At 52.2% G+C, this 12,757-nt stretch overlaps 1 protein-coding gene across 1 annotated transcript; it reads right to left on the bottom strand.

The window, feature by feature from the left end:
• Positions 1-69: 69 nt before the first annotated feature.
• SETD8 (SET domain containing (lysine methyltransferase) 8) lies at positions 70-11,799 on the bottom strand. The gene is made up of 6 exons (XM_004690816.2): positions 11,647-11,799; positions 8,273-8,492; positions 7,845-7,932; positions 3,464-3,523; positions 2,502-2,692; positions 70-1,823 (listed from the first exon to the last, which is right to left on the bottom strand). The coding sequence occupies exons 1-6, from the start codon at positions 11,762-11,764 to the stop codon at positions 1,613-1,615; spliced, it is 888 nt and encodes a 295-aa protein (XP_004690873.1). The 5' UTR covers positions 11,765-11,799; the 3' UTR covers positions 70-1,612.
• Positions 11,800-12,757: the final 958 nt, after the last annotated feature.

The raw sequence follows: 12,757 nt of genomic DNA, 5'->3' as shown, positions 1-12,757 counted from the left end.
ACAGAAAGCCCAACCCTGATTTCTTATCCCACCTTACAAAAAACAGACACACAGATAGCCTCGCCTGGCAATAAATATTTTAATTTTTCATTTTATGATGACAAATAGTTTTCAAGTTTATTTTTTTTCTCTTTTAAATACAAAGCTAAACCACAAACAGGTACAACCAAGATATCTTATCTCACATCTACACACTCCCGTCGGATCCTCCTCCAGTTGCTGACCACTGACCAGGCAAGTGTGGGTGGGGGAAGACTTTCTTAGGTAGCACCGTGGTGAGGCTGGGGTGGGAAGGCGGGGGCTGGGGACAAGGTTGAAGACAGGCCCTCATACCTGTTTCCATTCACATTTACCTGGGAGCAGGGGGCCAGGAGCCCCCAAGGCTGCAGGCTTAGTAGAGTGACCATTAGTCCCCCTTTGGGAAGGAGGAGGAAACCACCTCCTCCTGCCGGCACAGAGGTGAAGCTCTCGCCCTCAGCCATGACCCTGGGCCCATTCCCCTGTGCCCCCTGCACACCTGACTGCCCTTCTGAGGTGGGCGTGGTGGCTGGGGTGAGGGTCCTGCATCTCAGAGCCTGGAGTTCATGGCTGCATCTTTGTAGGACAAACACCAGGAGGTGGGACAAACAGCCTGGACAGGTCTGGAACCTTCAACCCAGCAGAACTGGGTGGGGGTGGAAGGGGAAGGGCTGGGTAAGTAATTTCTGGTCCCACTACAAAGCTTTATTTTTGATTAGAATAGAGTACCATCTCAAATCTCTTCTACAAAAACCAAAAGCCAAAAAAGAAAGAAAAAAAGGATTCAAAATAAAAAACGCAGCCACTTCACTCACTTCAAGTCCTATATACACGTAAGTTGTTTTCTGTGGTTTTTTTTCTTTTTTGATTTTTATTTTTCAAAATAAACTCAGTGTTCACATTTCTATAAAGAATGAACCCAGTTTGGGGAAGCCCGGCCCTGGCAGGAGCAGGTTGGCCACAATTTTCCCTGCCTGCGTCAACTCGGATGCTTCGAGAGGCTGGGGAAGAGTGTCAGCCCGTGGAAGAGTCCAGGCTCGGCCCGAGTTTCTGGCCACTGGGTCGGTTAAGCTTTCGAGAAAGCAGAGGGGAAGACTAACTTACGGCGAAACCTTTTTAAAAAATATTCATTCATACACTTCAATGTGTGCCTGTCGAGGCCTCAGGAAAACAAGAGCTTGGGAGCAGCCGGCCAGGCCGTTGCGAGGCTGCGGGGGACGGTCTGGCTCCCCGGCTGCAGGCAGGAGAATCGCCCCGCTTCCTAGTTCCTATTTGATTCTTTCCTCTAAAACCTGTGCTGAGTCTTTGACTGCATGCACGGGAAGCGCAAACGTTCAACTTGTATGCAAAAAAGGTACAAAAACAACTGGAATACAAAAGTTTTGGTAATATAAGGCCATCTGTTCAAGTCTACCTTGGAAACCTGTAACAGATATTTAAATACTACAGTGAAAAGGCATCTTAATATACTTTTTAAAAACATCTGAAGTAATTTGCTAAGATTAAGTGTGTGTAAAAAAAAATCTGTTTTTCTCGATTCCCTTTGAGGGCACTTTGTCCATTGGAGGGGGAGGGGTGGGGAGGGGGCGGCGGGTCAATGCTTCAGCCAGGGATAGGCCTCAATGGAAGCCCTGCTGCGGTCGCCGTAGTCGTACAGGAGCTCCTCGCCGGCCTCGATGTCGCGCGAGGCGATGAGGATGAGGTGAGGCACGCCATCGATGTCATGCAGCTTGGTCTGGCAGTTCCCACACTTGCTGTGGTTGATCAGCCTACCCAGGCGGTTGGTCTCTCTAGTGGCATCCACACTGGTGGGGAGAGGGTGACAGTGACCCAGTGGCTTTGAACCCAGATGAGGCCTTGCTGCTTCTTAACTCTGGTGGGTCATGATTTAGAGCCCCGTGGGTTCTGTTTTCTCTTGGGGGTGGGGGGACCTCAAAAAATGATCTTTGAGAGCCCAGAGGGTACTGGATGGGTATTCAAGACAGGGTTGGAAGCTCAGGAATGCAGATTCTTTGTGAAAGCCTGAGATACCTGTAGAGTTTTATGTCACAAGTGTGTAAAAAACAACTATGTTGACAGCAGGGGAAGTGCATGCGTTTGTGTGTCTGACATTGTGCGAGAAACTTAAAACAGCCTAATGGGAAAAAAGCAACTACACTGACCACAGAGAAAAAGGAGCGTGAGTTGCATGTCCTGGGAGGGAGGGGCCGGGGAGCCTCTGAGCAGCAACAGAGATCCTTCTCCTCGCCTGCCCACCGGGACACATCCGGGACCACTCCCACCCAGAAGATGAAGGACTGGAGGGGCAGGGCTGCCTCACAGCTCAGAAGAAAGACACAAGAATGAATTGAGGTGCAAGAGCAATGGCAAGAGCCAGGCTGCTCTCTGCACCTGAGGCCACACTGGCAGTGCCCACACCTGCTGCGACGGAGGAATGTCTCCTGCCCAGAGGGCAGACGTCACCAGGGCTCTGGGGGACTTACCAGTAGGTCTTGCTCAAGTACTGAAAATAGTACATGTAGCAGCCTGTAGAGGGGTCCTGTGCGTACAAAGCCTCCCGCTTCTTGGCGTCCGTGATCTCGATGAGGTCCCCGTGGTATTCCACCACGAACTCGCCCCGGGAGAACTGTTTGGTGGCAATCACGCCTCTGCCTTTGCCGTCGATGAGGTCAATCTGTTGGGAAGTGATGAACCGGAAGGTGGGTTCAGAGTAGCAGAGTTGCCACCCAGCAGGCCGGCTCCCTGGGGGCAATGGCAGGACACCAGGGTTCTGGGTCCTCCTTTTATATTCTGTACTATGTTTCTCTTTGTTCCACCTTTAGTGGGGTCAGGGTGGTTGTTGAGGGGCCCAGACCAAAGTTTAGCCCAGAGGGTGGGTTCTAACCCAGACCCACGTAGCCACCACCTGGATGGGTTTGAAATATACCGAGATAAAGGTCAACTTCTTGAGTGTTCCCTTACCAGTTCCTAGGAAACAGATGTTAGGAAAAATTTGTGAAAAGCTTCCCATGCACCATGCTAAGTGAGAGAAGCCAGATTCAACAGCTACTTTTTCTGATTTCATTTCCAGGAAAGGTCCGGAAAAGGGTCCATTTGGAGTCAGCAGCAGACTGGGGGCCGCCAGGGCTTGGTGGTGAGAGGGAAAGAGTGCTAGTGGATGTGCAGTTTCTCTTTAGGATGGAAAAAGTTCCAGAATGAGACAGGAATGATGGTTTACGCTACTGAGCTATATACTTGAAAATGGTAATAATGGTAAATTTTGTGTTTTATGTATTTTACCACAAATGAAACTTACGTTTCTTTGGGGTAACATGTCACCTACAAAGCTCATCATGTTCCCTTAACAGCTGTGCTGTAGGCCAGCAGTCTGGCTGGGCTTGGGGGCCACCAGAGGCTGAAGCAACCCGCACCACAGGAGCAGGGAAGGGCCCCTGCTGCCCCTTACCTTCATGCCTTCTTCCTTCCCACTTTCAATCAATTCGTCTATTCTTTTCCTTTCTTCAGACTGGGTAGAAGAGGGGACAGAAATGACAGGAAACACGTGAGCATTTTCTTCCTTGGGGTGGCCCTGTCTCCCTGCCCCACACCCCCAGGGCCCTGTTTCCAGGAAGCCCAAGTCTTGAAGTGTCTCCTCACCCCATCTGCTGTGGACAATTGGCCACCTGAGGTTCAACTGGACCAGGAAGGACCTGAGAGAAGTGGGCTGGGATGGTCTGCTGGGACCAGGTGGTTTGTGAACTATTATCATCATTCACATCTAAACATCAGCACTGCGCACACATGTAGCCAAGCTGGGCTGAACAAACTGTACGTCCCTCCCATCTGGGCCACTCAGGGCTCCACCCTGAGCCACAACTCCACAAAGTCCTGCTGACTCTACCCATGTCAACCCAGTCCTGAAGCTAGAGATGAGAGGACTCTGACCCTGCCACCTCTACCCTGGACCCTTGGCCCATGGCCGAGTTGGTACACAGGACATCAAGGAGCCTACATAGAACAAGGAGCGTGGGCTGCATGTCCTGGAAGGGAGGGGCCAGGGAGCTGTGTAGAGATGGACCAGCAGGGCTTACCAGCATGGATAGCGCATGTGAGAGCTGTGGGAACCGCAGCGCTCTTCATCTGCAGCGCAGTGCAGACCCCTCACACACAGCGGCCCAACACTGCACAGTACCAGCCTGCAGCCCTGTGGAACCTTTCTAATCACTGAGTCCACGGGGTCCAGGTCTCTGCAGCATTAGAAGAGGCTCACGGACTCTCCTCAGGCCAGCCCCCAATCCAGCCTACTCCTCGCACTCCTGCTGTGCCATCTAGCCCAGCAGGCCTGGGCTCTGAACCCAGTGCCTGGCTGGCCACCTGGCTTCTACTCTGACCATGTCCCAACCCACAGCAGTCAGAGGCCATTAAAATATAGCTGAGGGGTGGCAGGTGGAGTGAGCCAATACTCCAAATCATATACAATGCTGTAAGCCAACAGTAACCTCAATAAAAAAGAATACAACTTCACACCCTCCCTGGTGGCACAAAGGGTTAAAGCACATCTCTATGAAGCTATCGCAGCCACTGCAGCACAAATTCGACCCCTAGCCAGGGAGCTGACCCACATGGCATGGCAGACTTCTCCTGACCTGCCCACTGCTCTCCATAGCAGTGTATTTCACTCAATATGCCTGTTCTGCTTCCCACTCTGTCTCTGGTGAATCCTCTCAACCCCCGCACCTCTGGCCTGTACCCCAATTCTGCATGTATAAATAAATAAGTCTTTAAAAAAAACACAACTTAAAAAAAAATAAATTTTCAGAAGTGTAAACAAGAACATGCCACATCCCTGCTTCGAGTCTTCTGTGTCAATGCTCGTTCCTCAGCTGTGACAAGACCCAGAGCAACTTGAGATGCTTTAACCCGGGGAAACCCAGTAAACAAGGATCTACAGGAACACTCAGTACCTCTGTAAGTCTGAAAGGATCCCAAAGTAAAACATTTCAAGAAAAACAGGCTTTTGGGAGCACCCCCAGCCACGAGCATAAATCCACTTTTCTGAGGAATGACAGAGTCCAGCGGGACCCATGGCTACACCACCTCTGCATCCTCCCCTCTGTCTACATGCCAGTCACACTGGCTGGTTCTGGCAGAGCCAGGCTTGTTCCTGCCTCAGGGCCTTTGCACTTGCAGCTCCCTTGACTGGACTGCCCTCTCCTCTCCACCCACCTGCCTGGCTTCCCTCCCTTCCTTCTAGGCACTGCTTAAAAGGCATCTCCTCAAAGCAAGTCCCACAATAATGACCATTGCCGATGACCAAGGCTAAGGTAGCCTTTGCCCAGCTACACTACCAAACTGCTCTCTTATTGACAGGCTACTATCTGAAATTATCTTGCTTTTTTCCCCATTGTTTCATTCCCATGCTCCCATAGGAATACAGGCTCTAAGAATACAGGGGCCTGGTCTTGTTTATTGTGGAATCTCCTGGCTTAGGCTGACAGTTTCTAGCACACAGAAGGCTGGAAACAACAAACCCCCTCCCCCAACCAAACACGCAACCATCACAGCACTACCTTATTGAAAAACTAATTACAAGTGTGCAGAGACTAGTAAGGAACACAGCAGCTGTGAAAATGGGAGCAACTGCAGGAAACTGGGATAGGTGACCAGGGATTCTCCTGCCACAAGTGAACAGGGCTGGGACCCTGCTAGAGGCCCCAAGTGCTCACGCACAGAGCTCCTTCCAGGGGGTGAGGTTTGGAGCATGCGCTGGGCTTCCCAAAGAGACTCTGGGCAGGCAGCAAGCCCACCCAAAACAGGGGCGGGTGGGGGGCCAGTGTCTGGAGGCAAACAGAGCGGGAGGGAGGTAGGCAAGGTCTGAGTTAGGGCAGGGCCTGCCAACAGGAAGGACACACAGCAGACTGTTCCACACGTCAGGCCAGGGCTGGGCGGGGTGACTCCAGGGCAAGGCCACAGTCCTTGCCCAGTGCTGACTGTCACCCCACCCACAGCCAGGCCAGTGAGCTAAAAGGCTCCCACAGCAAGAAATGAGGGGCTTGGGGCATTGCTCCAAGGCCTAGTTTCCACCCTCTTGGCTCAGCCTTAGGCCCTGGCCCAGCCCAGCCTGCTCTCTTCAAGACTCAGTGAAGTCTCTGAGAGGCTTTTAATTTCAGCCTCACCTCTGACTCCCCACAACCTTCTTATTACCCCCACCCCCACCCGTGCCTTAACTAGTTCTACCTGAAGGGCAGTCGGATTAGGGTTGACCTCATCCCTTGGGCAAGGCCAACTGCCCCAGGTTTACCTGTGAGGCCAGTCCTGGCTCCACCACCCTAGCCAGGGGGCAGAGCCAACACCACAGAGGGGCACAGCAGGGCGCCCTGGCAGCTGGTCTGTGCCCAGAGCCAGTGCAGCTCTGCTGGGCTTACAGACCAGGCTCCAGGGGAAGCAGGGGTCTGCTCCCGCCTACTCGTCTGCTGCAAGGCCCAGGGGAACTGCATCATGTCCTGTGGCAGCCTTGCTCCTCCAAACAAAAGAGCCCTTGTGTTTTTATGTTTTTATAAAAAGGCAAACTCCCCACCCCTCCCCCATGCGTGCCTCTCCCCCCACCCCATGCTCCCAGCAGGAGAGGCATCCTGGGTTCTGGGGCTTGGCCCTTGGCAGCACTGCCTGGGACCCAGCATGGCCTTCCACTGCAGGCCAGCACATCACCACAGCTTGTTCCTGGCCCAGAGACACTGCCTTTCTCACGCAGTGACACCAAAGCTTCCTTAGGGTGGGGAGGTGGGAGGGGGGGTGGAAAAAGGGCCCCCTTTCTGATTCCTTTTTACTTTTGGAGCCAAAACTCAAAGCAGACCTTTTTGATTTCTTTTGACAAAGCCTCACCAATTCAAAGAAACAAAAGAGAGACTAAGAAAGAGTCTCTGTGTCCATAGACTCAATGTATAAGGCGTCTCCATGAGCTCCAAATGTGCTATAGGGCTACAGGCGCCCCACTTGTGGGTGGGGAGGCACTCTTGAACACTGCTCCCAGCTTGAGGCTGTTCTGCGGGGTACAAGAGCAGGGGGCTGCAGTGGAGCTCAGTGGGGGCCGGGGGCAGCCTGGGCTGCAGGGCCCGCTCAGCCTTGGCTTCCTTTACAGGAAGGCCCTGACCACACCTCAGCGCATGAACACCACAGCGCTGGCTGGTGCGGCACACAGCAGAGCCCACATGTCCTCATTCCCTGGCTTCGAGTCTGTTTTCACAGGTTCCAGGCACTGCAACTAGAGGTGGGGGGACAGAGTAGAGGCCTCCCAGGACTTAACAATTCCAGAAAACAGCAGTGACAACACTAAGAGTTAAATGGCACTGCTCCAGTCCAAGTGCCCCTGTGTTTTCACACAGAGGGCCCCTTTAGGGGCCCACTGAGGGCTGCCAGATCCTCCTCTGTTACAGAGAGGGTGGCCAAGGCACAGGGCAGCTAGGTAGCAGCCTGAGGTCCAGTCAGTCAGGGCTCCCTTGCCACAAATCTTTACCACCTGAAACACCCCATGGGGACTTCTGGCGAGCAGACAAGCCCTGAGAGGACCCACAGGTTTGCCCAGGTTCCAAGCTCCAATGGGCCAGCCAACAAGTCCTGGCAGAAGGTCCAAGGGAAATGCCTGTCATACTATGGTCACAGATGCACCCTAAGCAAGCCTTCCAGTGCCCCCAAGTGTTACGAAGGCCCCCACTAGATCAACACTGAAGCCCCAGAGGAAGAGACCTGCTGCAGAATGACAGAAAGCTGAGGTCGCACACTTGGTAGGGCCCTCATGGCTGCCCGCCCTGCCCCTCCAAGTGCCGCTGGTCATGCCTCAAGACTCTTACCTGCAGCTCCGCCTTGCTCTTCCTGGAGCTCCTTCGGACAGGGTAGAAATCCGTGAGCTTGCGGTTCTGCTGTGATTTTCCTTGAACTCTGGGGGTTGGGGGAGACACAGGACACATATTAGCACTAAAGCCACTCACACTCCAGAGGCATGTGACCCCTTGGGGACAATGTCACTTCAATACCTATAGCCCTGGCCCACAGGTCACAGATGTGCTTGACCTGGACCACAGAGGGGTATGAACCCTAGACCACTACCCAGACTGAGAGGTGACAATTAATGGTGCGACTGGTGGCAATTCTGTCTCTGAGCCTTGACCAGAGGCAGACAGCGAGCAAGGCTTGGCCTGCCACCCTGAGGCCTACTTGGCACTGCTGGTGCAGAGGCCTGGGCTGCCTGCTCTGTCAGGGAGCCTCCGGGGGTACTTACTTTTTCCGAGGGGCCTGTTTGCCCCTGACAGGCTTTTTCAGGGCAGACTTGGCAACAGCTGCATTAGGGGAGTCACAAGATGAGGTTGGGGTTTTTGGAGGTTCTGCTGCTTCAGGTTTTTGGTTTGGAAAAGGTGCCAGGGGGCCTCTCCTGGCATCTTTGAGCTTCTGCTCCTCGGACTTCACGGTGCTTCGGACTGCGTTTCCAGAGTTCCTTTTCTCTGTAGGCAGGACAGTCAGATTTACTCTGAGCTCTCTGGCGTCCCATTTCTAGACTGTCCACTGCATTATAAGATTGGTTCTAAGAAGACAGGCCTGTGGGTGTGCCAGGCAGCTGCACCTTCACCTCCTAGGCCTGTGCTCACTAAGGAGCCTTTGGGAGCAGCGTTCACCTTTAATTTTGGACCCAACACTGGGCTCTTGGTCTTGTGCATCCTGATGTGGAAGAGGTCTCTGAAGCAGAAGCACTACAGCTGGCAATACTGGCTGGAATACCTGACAATAGCTCTCAGAGACTGGGCCAAGGTTGGGGGCAGGAGGAAGGTCAGACAGCAAAAGGGCCTGGCATGCTGCGTCTCTGTTTCCTCAACCAGAAAAGTCCCCGCTTCTGACAGATGGAAGCCCACCATCCACAGTGGCTCTATCACAGTGCCCAGACACTGGTCAATGTTTTGAGGGTCGGTGAAAATGACTTGCTACTAAAAATAGTTCTGAAGTGCAAGTGGCTGGTGACCTTTGCATGCCTTGAAAAATGGTCTACTTTTCAAAACTAAACAAACCATGCAGGGCTGGTTGGAATATAAAATGGCCGAGTCAGCCTGAAAGAGTCTGGCAGTTCTTCAAAGAGTTAAATGTAGAATCACCATATGACCCTGCAACTCCACTCCTAGACGTCTATTAAGAGAATTAAAAACATATGTCTCCACAAAAACCTGCATATGAATGTCTGCAGAAGCTGACTCCTAACAGCCAAGAAGTGGAGACAAATTCAGTCTACACAGAGGAAAGGGCACGTAAGCTGCGGCCCATCCACGTGACAAAGATGATCCAGCTGTAGAGCAGTAAAGCACTGACCCTCCACAACATGGAGGAACTGGATGTCGTGAAGCTGAGTGAGAAGAGCCAGAAATGTGAGGCCATGTACTGTAGGACTCCATTTATAGGGAAAACTCAGAACAGGCAAAGCCAGAGACAAAAAGTAGATCAGTGGTTGCTGAGAGCTGGGAAAGGGAGGGCTGGGGAGTGACTACTAATGGGAACGGAATTCTTTTGACGGTGATGACAATGTTCTGGAATTAAGAGAGTGGTGATGATTGCGCATAACATTGAACACATGAAAAACCACTAAAATGTACACTTAAAAAGGGAAAGTTTTATGACATGAGTTTTACCTTGATAAATAAGAGGAAAGTTTAAAAATCCATCAAAACCCATCCAGACCATTCTCATTCCCTTACCCGCAACCATCTTGAGTGGAACCAGATGCTCAGGCCAGGACACCCAGCAAAACCCTAGAGGGGGCAAAGAGTCTAGGACTATCTGTCATGGACAAGTCTGGCTCTTAGGGGTCTCTTCCAAAATTTCAATCACTGCCATTTAGTAACACTAAGTTTTAAACACACTAGCTTGGGAACAGGTCACATTTGGGACAATTTCCATTCTTCCCATTCCAGATGGGATGTGGCACCAGGTGACAACCATTTAAGAGTCCCATGCCCAGTCCTCACATGGCAGGGGTTGTTCTCAGTGCCTCAGCCTTGGGGAGGAGTGGAGAAAGGGCCCATAGGGGGAGGGCTTTACAAAACTCTTCTTATGCAAACGGTCATAGACCTTCAAAATAGTCCTCAAGGCAGGACTCCCTCTGACACTACACAGATGAGAACTGAGCCCCAGAAAGGACTAGCAACCTGCTCAAGATGCTTCCCTTGAAAGTTGGAAAGCAGGCCCTCCCTGGTGGTACAACGGGTTAGGACACAGCACTGCAAGCCGGCAGTAGCTGTTGCAATATGAGTTCTATCCCTGGCCCCAGAGGTGACCCACATGGCACAACAGACCTCTCTTGTCTCGCCTGCTGCTCCCCTCAGTAGTGTACTTCGCTGATATGCCTGTTCTGTTCCCTGCTGTCACTCCCTCACTGTCCCCGCACTTCTGGCCTGTACCCCAGTTCTGTATGCATAAATAAAATTAAAGAAAAAAAAGTGGCAGAGCTAGGACTACTAGGGCTTGAGTCATCTGAACATCTGCTGAGAGGGTACCCCCTTGCACACCAGGGGAATCAAGCAGAGGGCTGGGTTCTGCCCTTGGCTCTGATATGGCTCCATAAGCTGGACTGAACCATCATTATGGCACTTTTTGCCTACTGGCACAAAGCTGATTTATACGGAGCCACTGGGGGATGGAGCTTGGCTTCTTAAAATCAAGTTTTAATTAAAAGGAGGCCTGGTGATTTGGGGGAGAGTTCTTGCTTTCCACTGCAGCTTTGAAAGGCAGCATTTGGATAAGAGCAAGATTTCTAAGAGGTTTCAGCTGGTTTTACAGAGGCAGACAGAGGTTTCTGGTAACTCTTCTTTTTTTTAAATCAGTATTTTTAAAAAAGATTTATTTATTTATGTTTACAGAACTGGAGTACAGGCCAGAGGTGTGGTGGGTGAAAGGATTCACCAGAGACAGAGTGGGGAGCAGAACAGGCAGACTGACAAAGTTCACTGCTGCGGGTAGCAGCAGGCGGGCCAGAAGAGGTCTGCCGCACCATGTGGATTAGCTCCCTAGCCAAGGATCGAATGCCTCATGCTGCAGTGGCTTCTGCAGTGGCTTTGGAGAGCTTCACAATGCAGTGCTTTAACCCCTTGCACCACCAGGGAGAGCCCCTTAATCAACATTTTAACTACCTAGCCTATGGCTGAGTATGAGCAACACTAATGCTTGAGTGGAAAGAAATTTTAGTATGAGGTCAAGGCCACCTCACAGAAGGGAAGTAAGCTCCCTGTGTTCATGCAATAGTCACGATGGCAGATATGGGGCTGTGCAAACTGGGCTCAGGTAAAAGAACTGGGCACAGTTAGCACCTAGGAGCCTCTCTCACTGCAGGTCAGGTGCATTATCTCTGCAACTTGGCAAGAATAGGACTTGAAGGACATGCTAACGCTTGTGAAAGCAGGGAGAACCTGTTAGACCACAGGGCGTGGTCTGGGACAGGCTACTTCCCCCTTGTGCAGGAGGAGGTAGCAGGGCCTAGGGAGGTCCAACATGGCTCGAATCTTCCATGGATTTGACAAAGCTGGAAGTAAATGTAGCATACAAGCGTCATCATGCAGGGCAGAGCCTTCTACAGCCCCCACAAGCTGGCATCTAAACAGGCTTGTTTCAGAGGCTCACCTTCTCGTTTCCGGTAGACGCCGGTTAATGGCTTCCCCTGGCATTTGACTTCGTGATGTGCAACTGAGTTCTCTTCCTGAAGGGGGGAACGCATTCCAGAGCATTTGTTCAGGCTCATATAGGAATAGATCTTTGATTGCCCGGCAAATACATTCTCCTAAAACGACAAATAGGTATTCTGAAAGAGGCTGCAAGAAAAAGAAGATCCCACAGCATTTTGCAGAGAAGGGGTAACCTGAATACAAAGGCAAAGCAGACAACATCCTCTGGCAAGAGCAGGGCTCTCTGGGGAGGCCAGCCCCAATAGGGCAGTGGGAGGGTAGTGCCTCCCAAGTCCCGGGGATGCTTCCTGAACACGTGTGGCGTGTGGCTTCGACTTCCAGTCACTAAAGGGACATCTGGCCAGCAGAACAACCTGTGCATAAAGGTCTATACACGCAGGGAGGTGACCTACCAGCAATAGGGAGGTTACAACGACTCAGGATCAACAAACCCAGAATTTGAGGGTCTGAGAAGGGGGTGCAGTAGGAGCTCACTTCACTCCCTAGCAGAAGCTGAAGCAATTCTATACAAAAAGAGGCATCCTTAACCACTCTGGGCCCTTAGGTTGGCTGGCAGGACCTGTCCTCACTGCCCAGCCTTGCCTGTGTACAGGCTCCATCATGGCCTGCTCAATTCCATGTAGCCCAGCACTCAGGCACTGTACTGAGGGTGGGGGAGGGGTAGGGTGGGGACTGAGCCCCAGGCCAGTGCACTTAGGGCAGTCCCTGTGCAAATGGCATATGCCCTTAGCAAGAGAGTGGGCGGTTCCGGTCACAGTCAGTGTTTCTGGGTGCCGGGCCCAGCCTGCACACAGAGGAGGGATTCCCAATAAAAACAGCTCGGGCCCTCCTGCCTGAAACACCAAGCTAACGAGATCCATGACCCAGCGGAGGGCCCCGGGCAGGCCCCACAAGCCCCTGGAATGCAGCCACCTCCGGGGTAGCTGGTCTGGGAAGTGGACGTGCCATAAAGACACAAACTTTTCTGAGGTCAAATATGGCCAGGGTCATGGCGGAGCGCGGGTGGACGCCACTCCCCGGCCGGCCTAGCGGCAGAAAAGGAAGCTGGC

Source organism: Condylura cristata, unplaced genomic scaffold, assembly GCF_000260355.1.
Source record: "Condylura cristata isolate star-nosed mole 26May11 unplaced genomic scaffold, ConCri1.0 scaffold00029, whole genome shotgun sequence".
In the NCBI taxonomy this organism is placed as follows: Eukaryota; Metazoa; Chordata; class Mammalia; order Eulipotyphla; family Talpidae; genus Condylura; species Condylura cristata.
The sequence above is the reverse complement of the archived record's forward strand: the minus strand, read 5'-3'. Positions and strand labels throughout refer to the sequence as shown.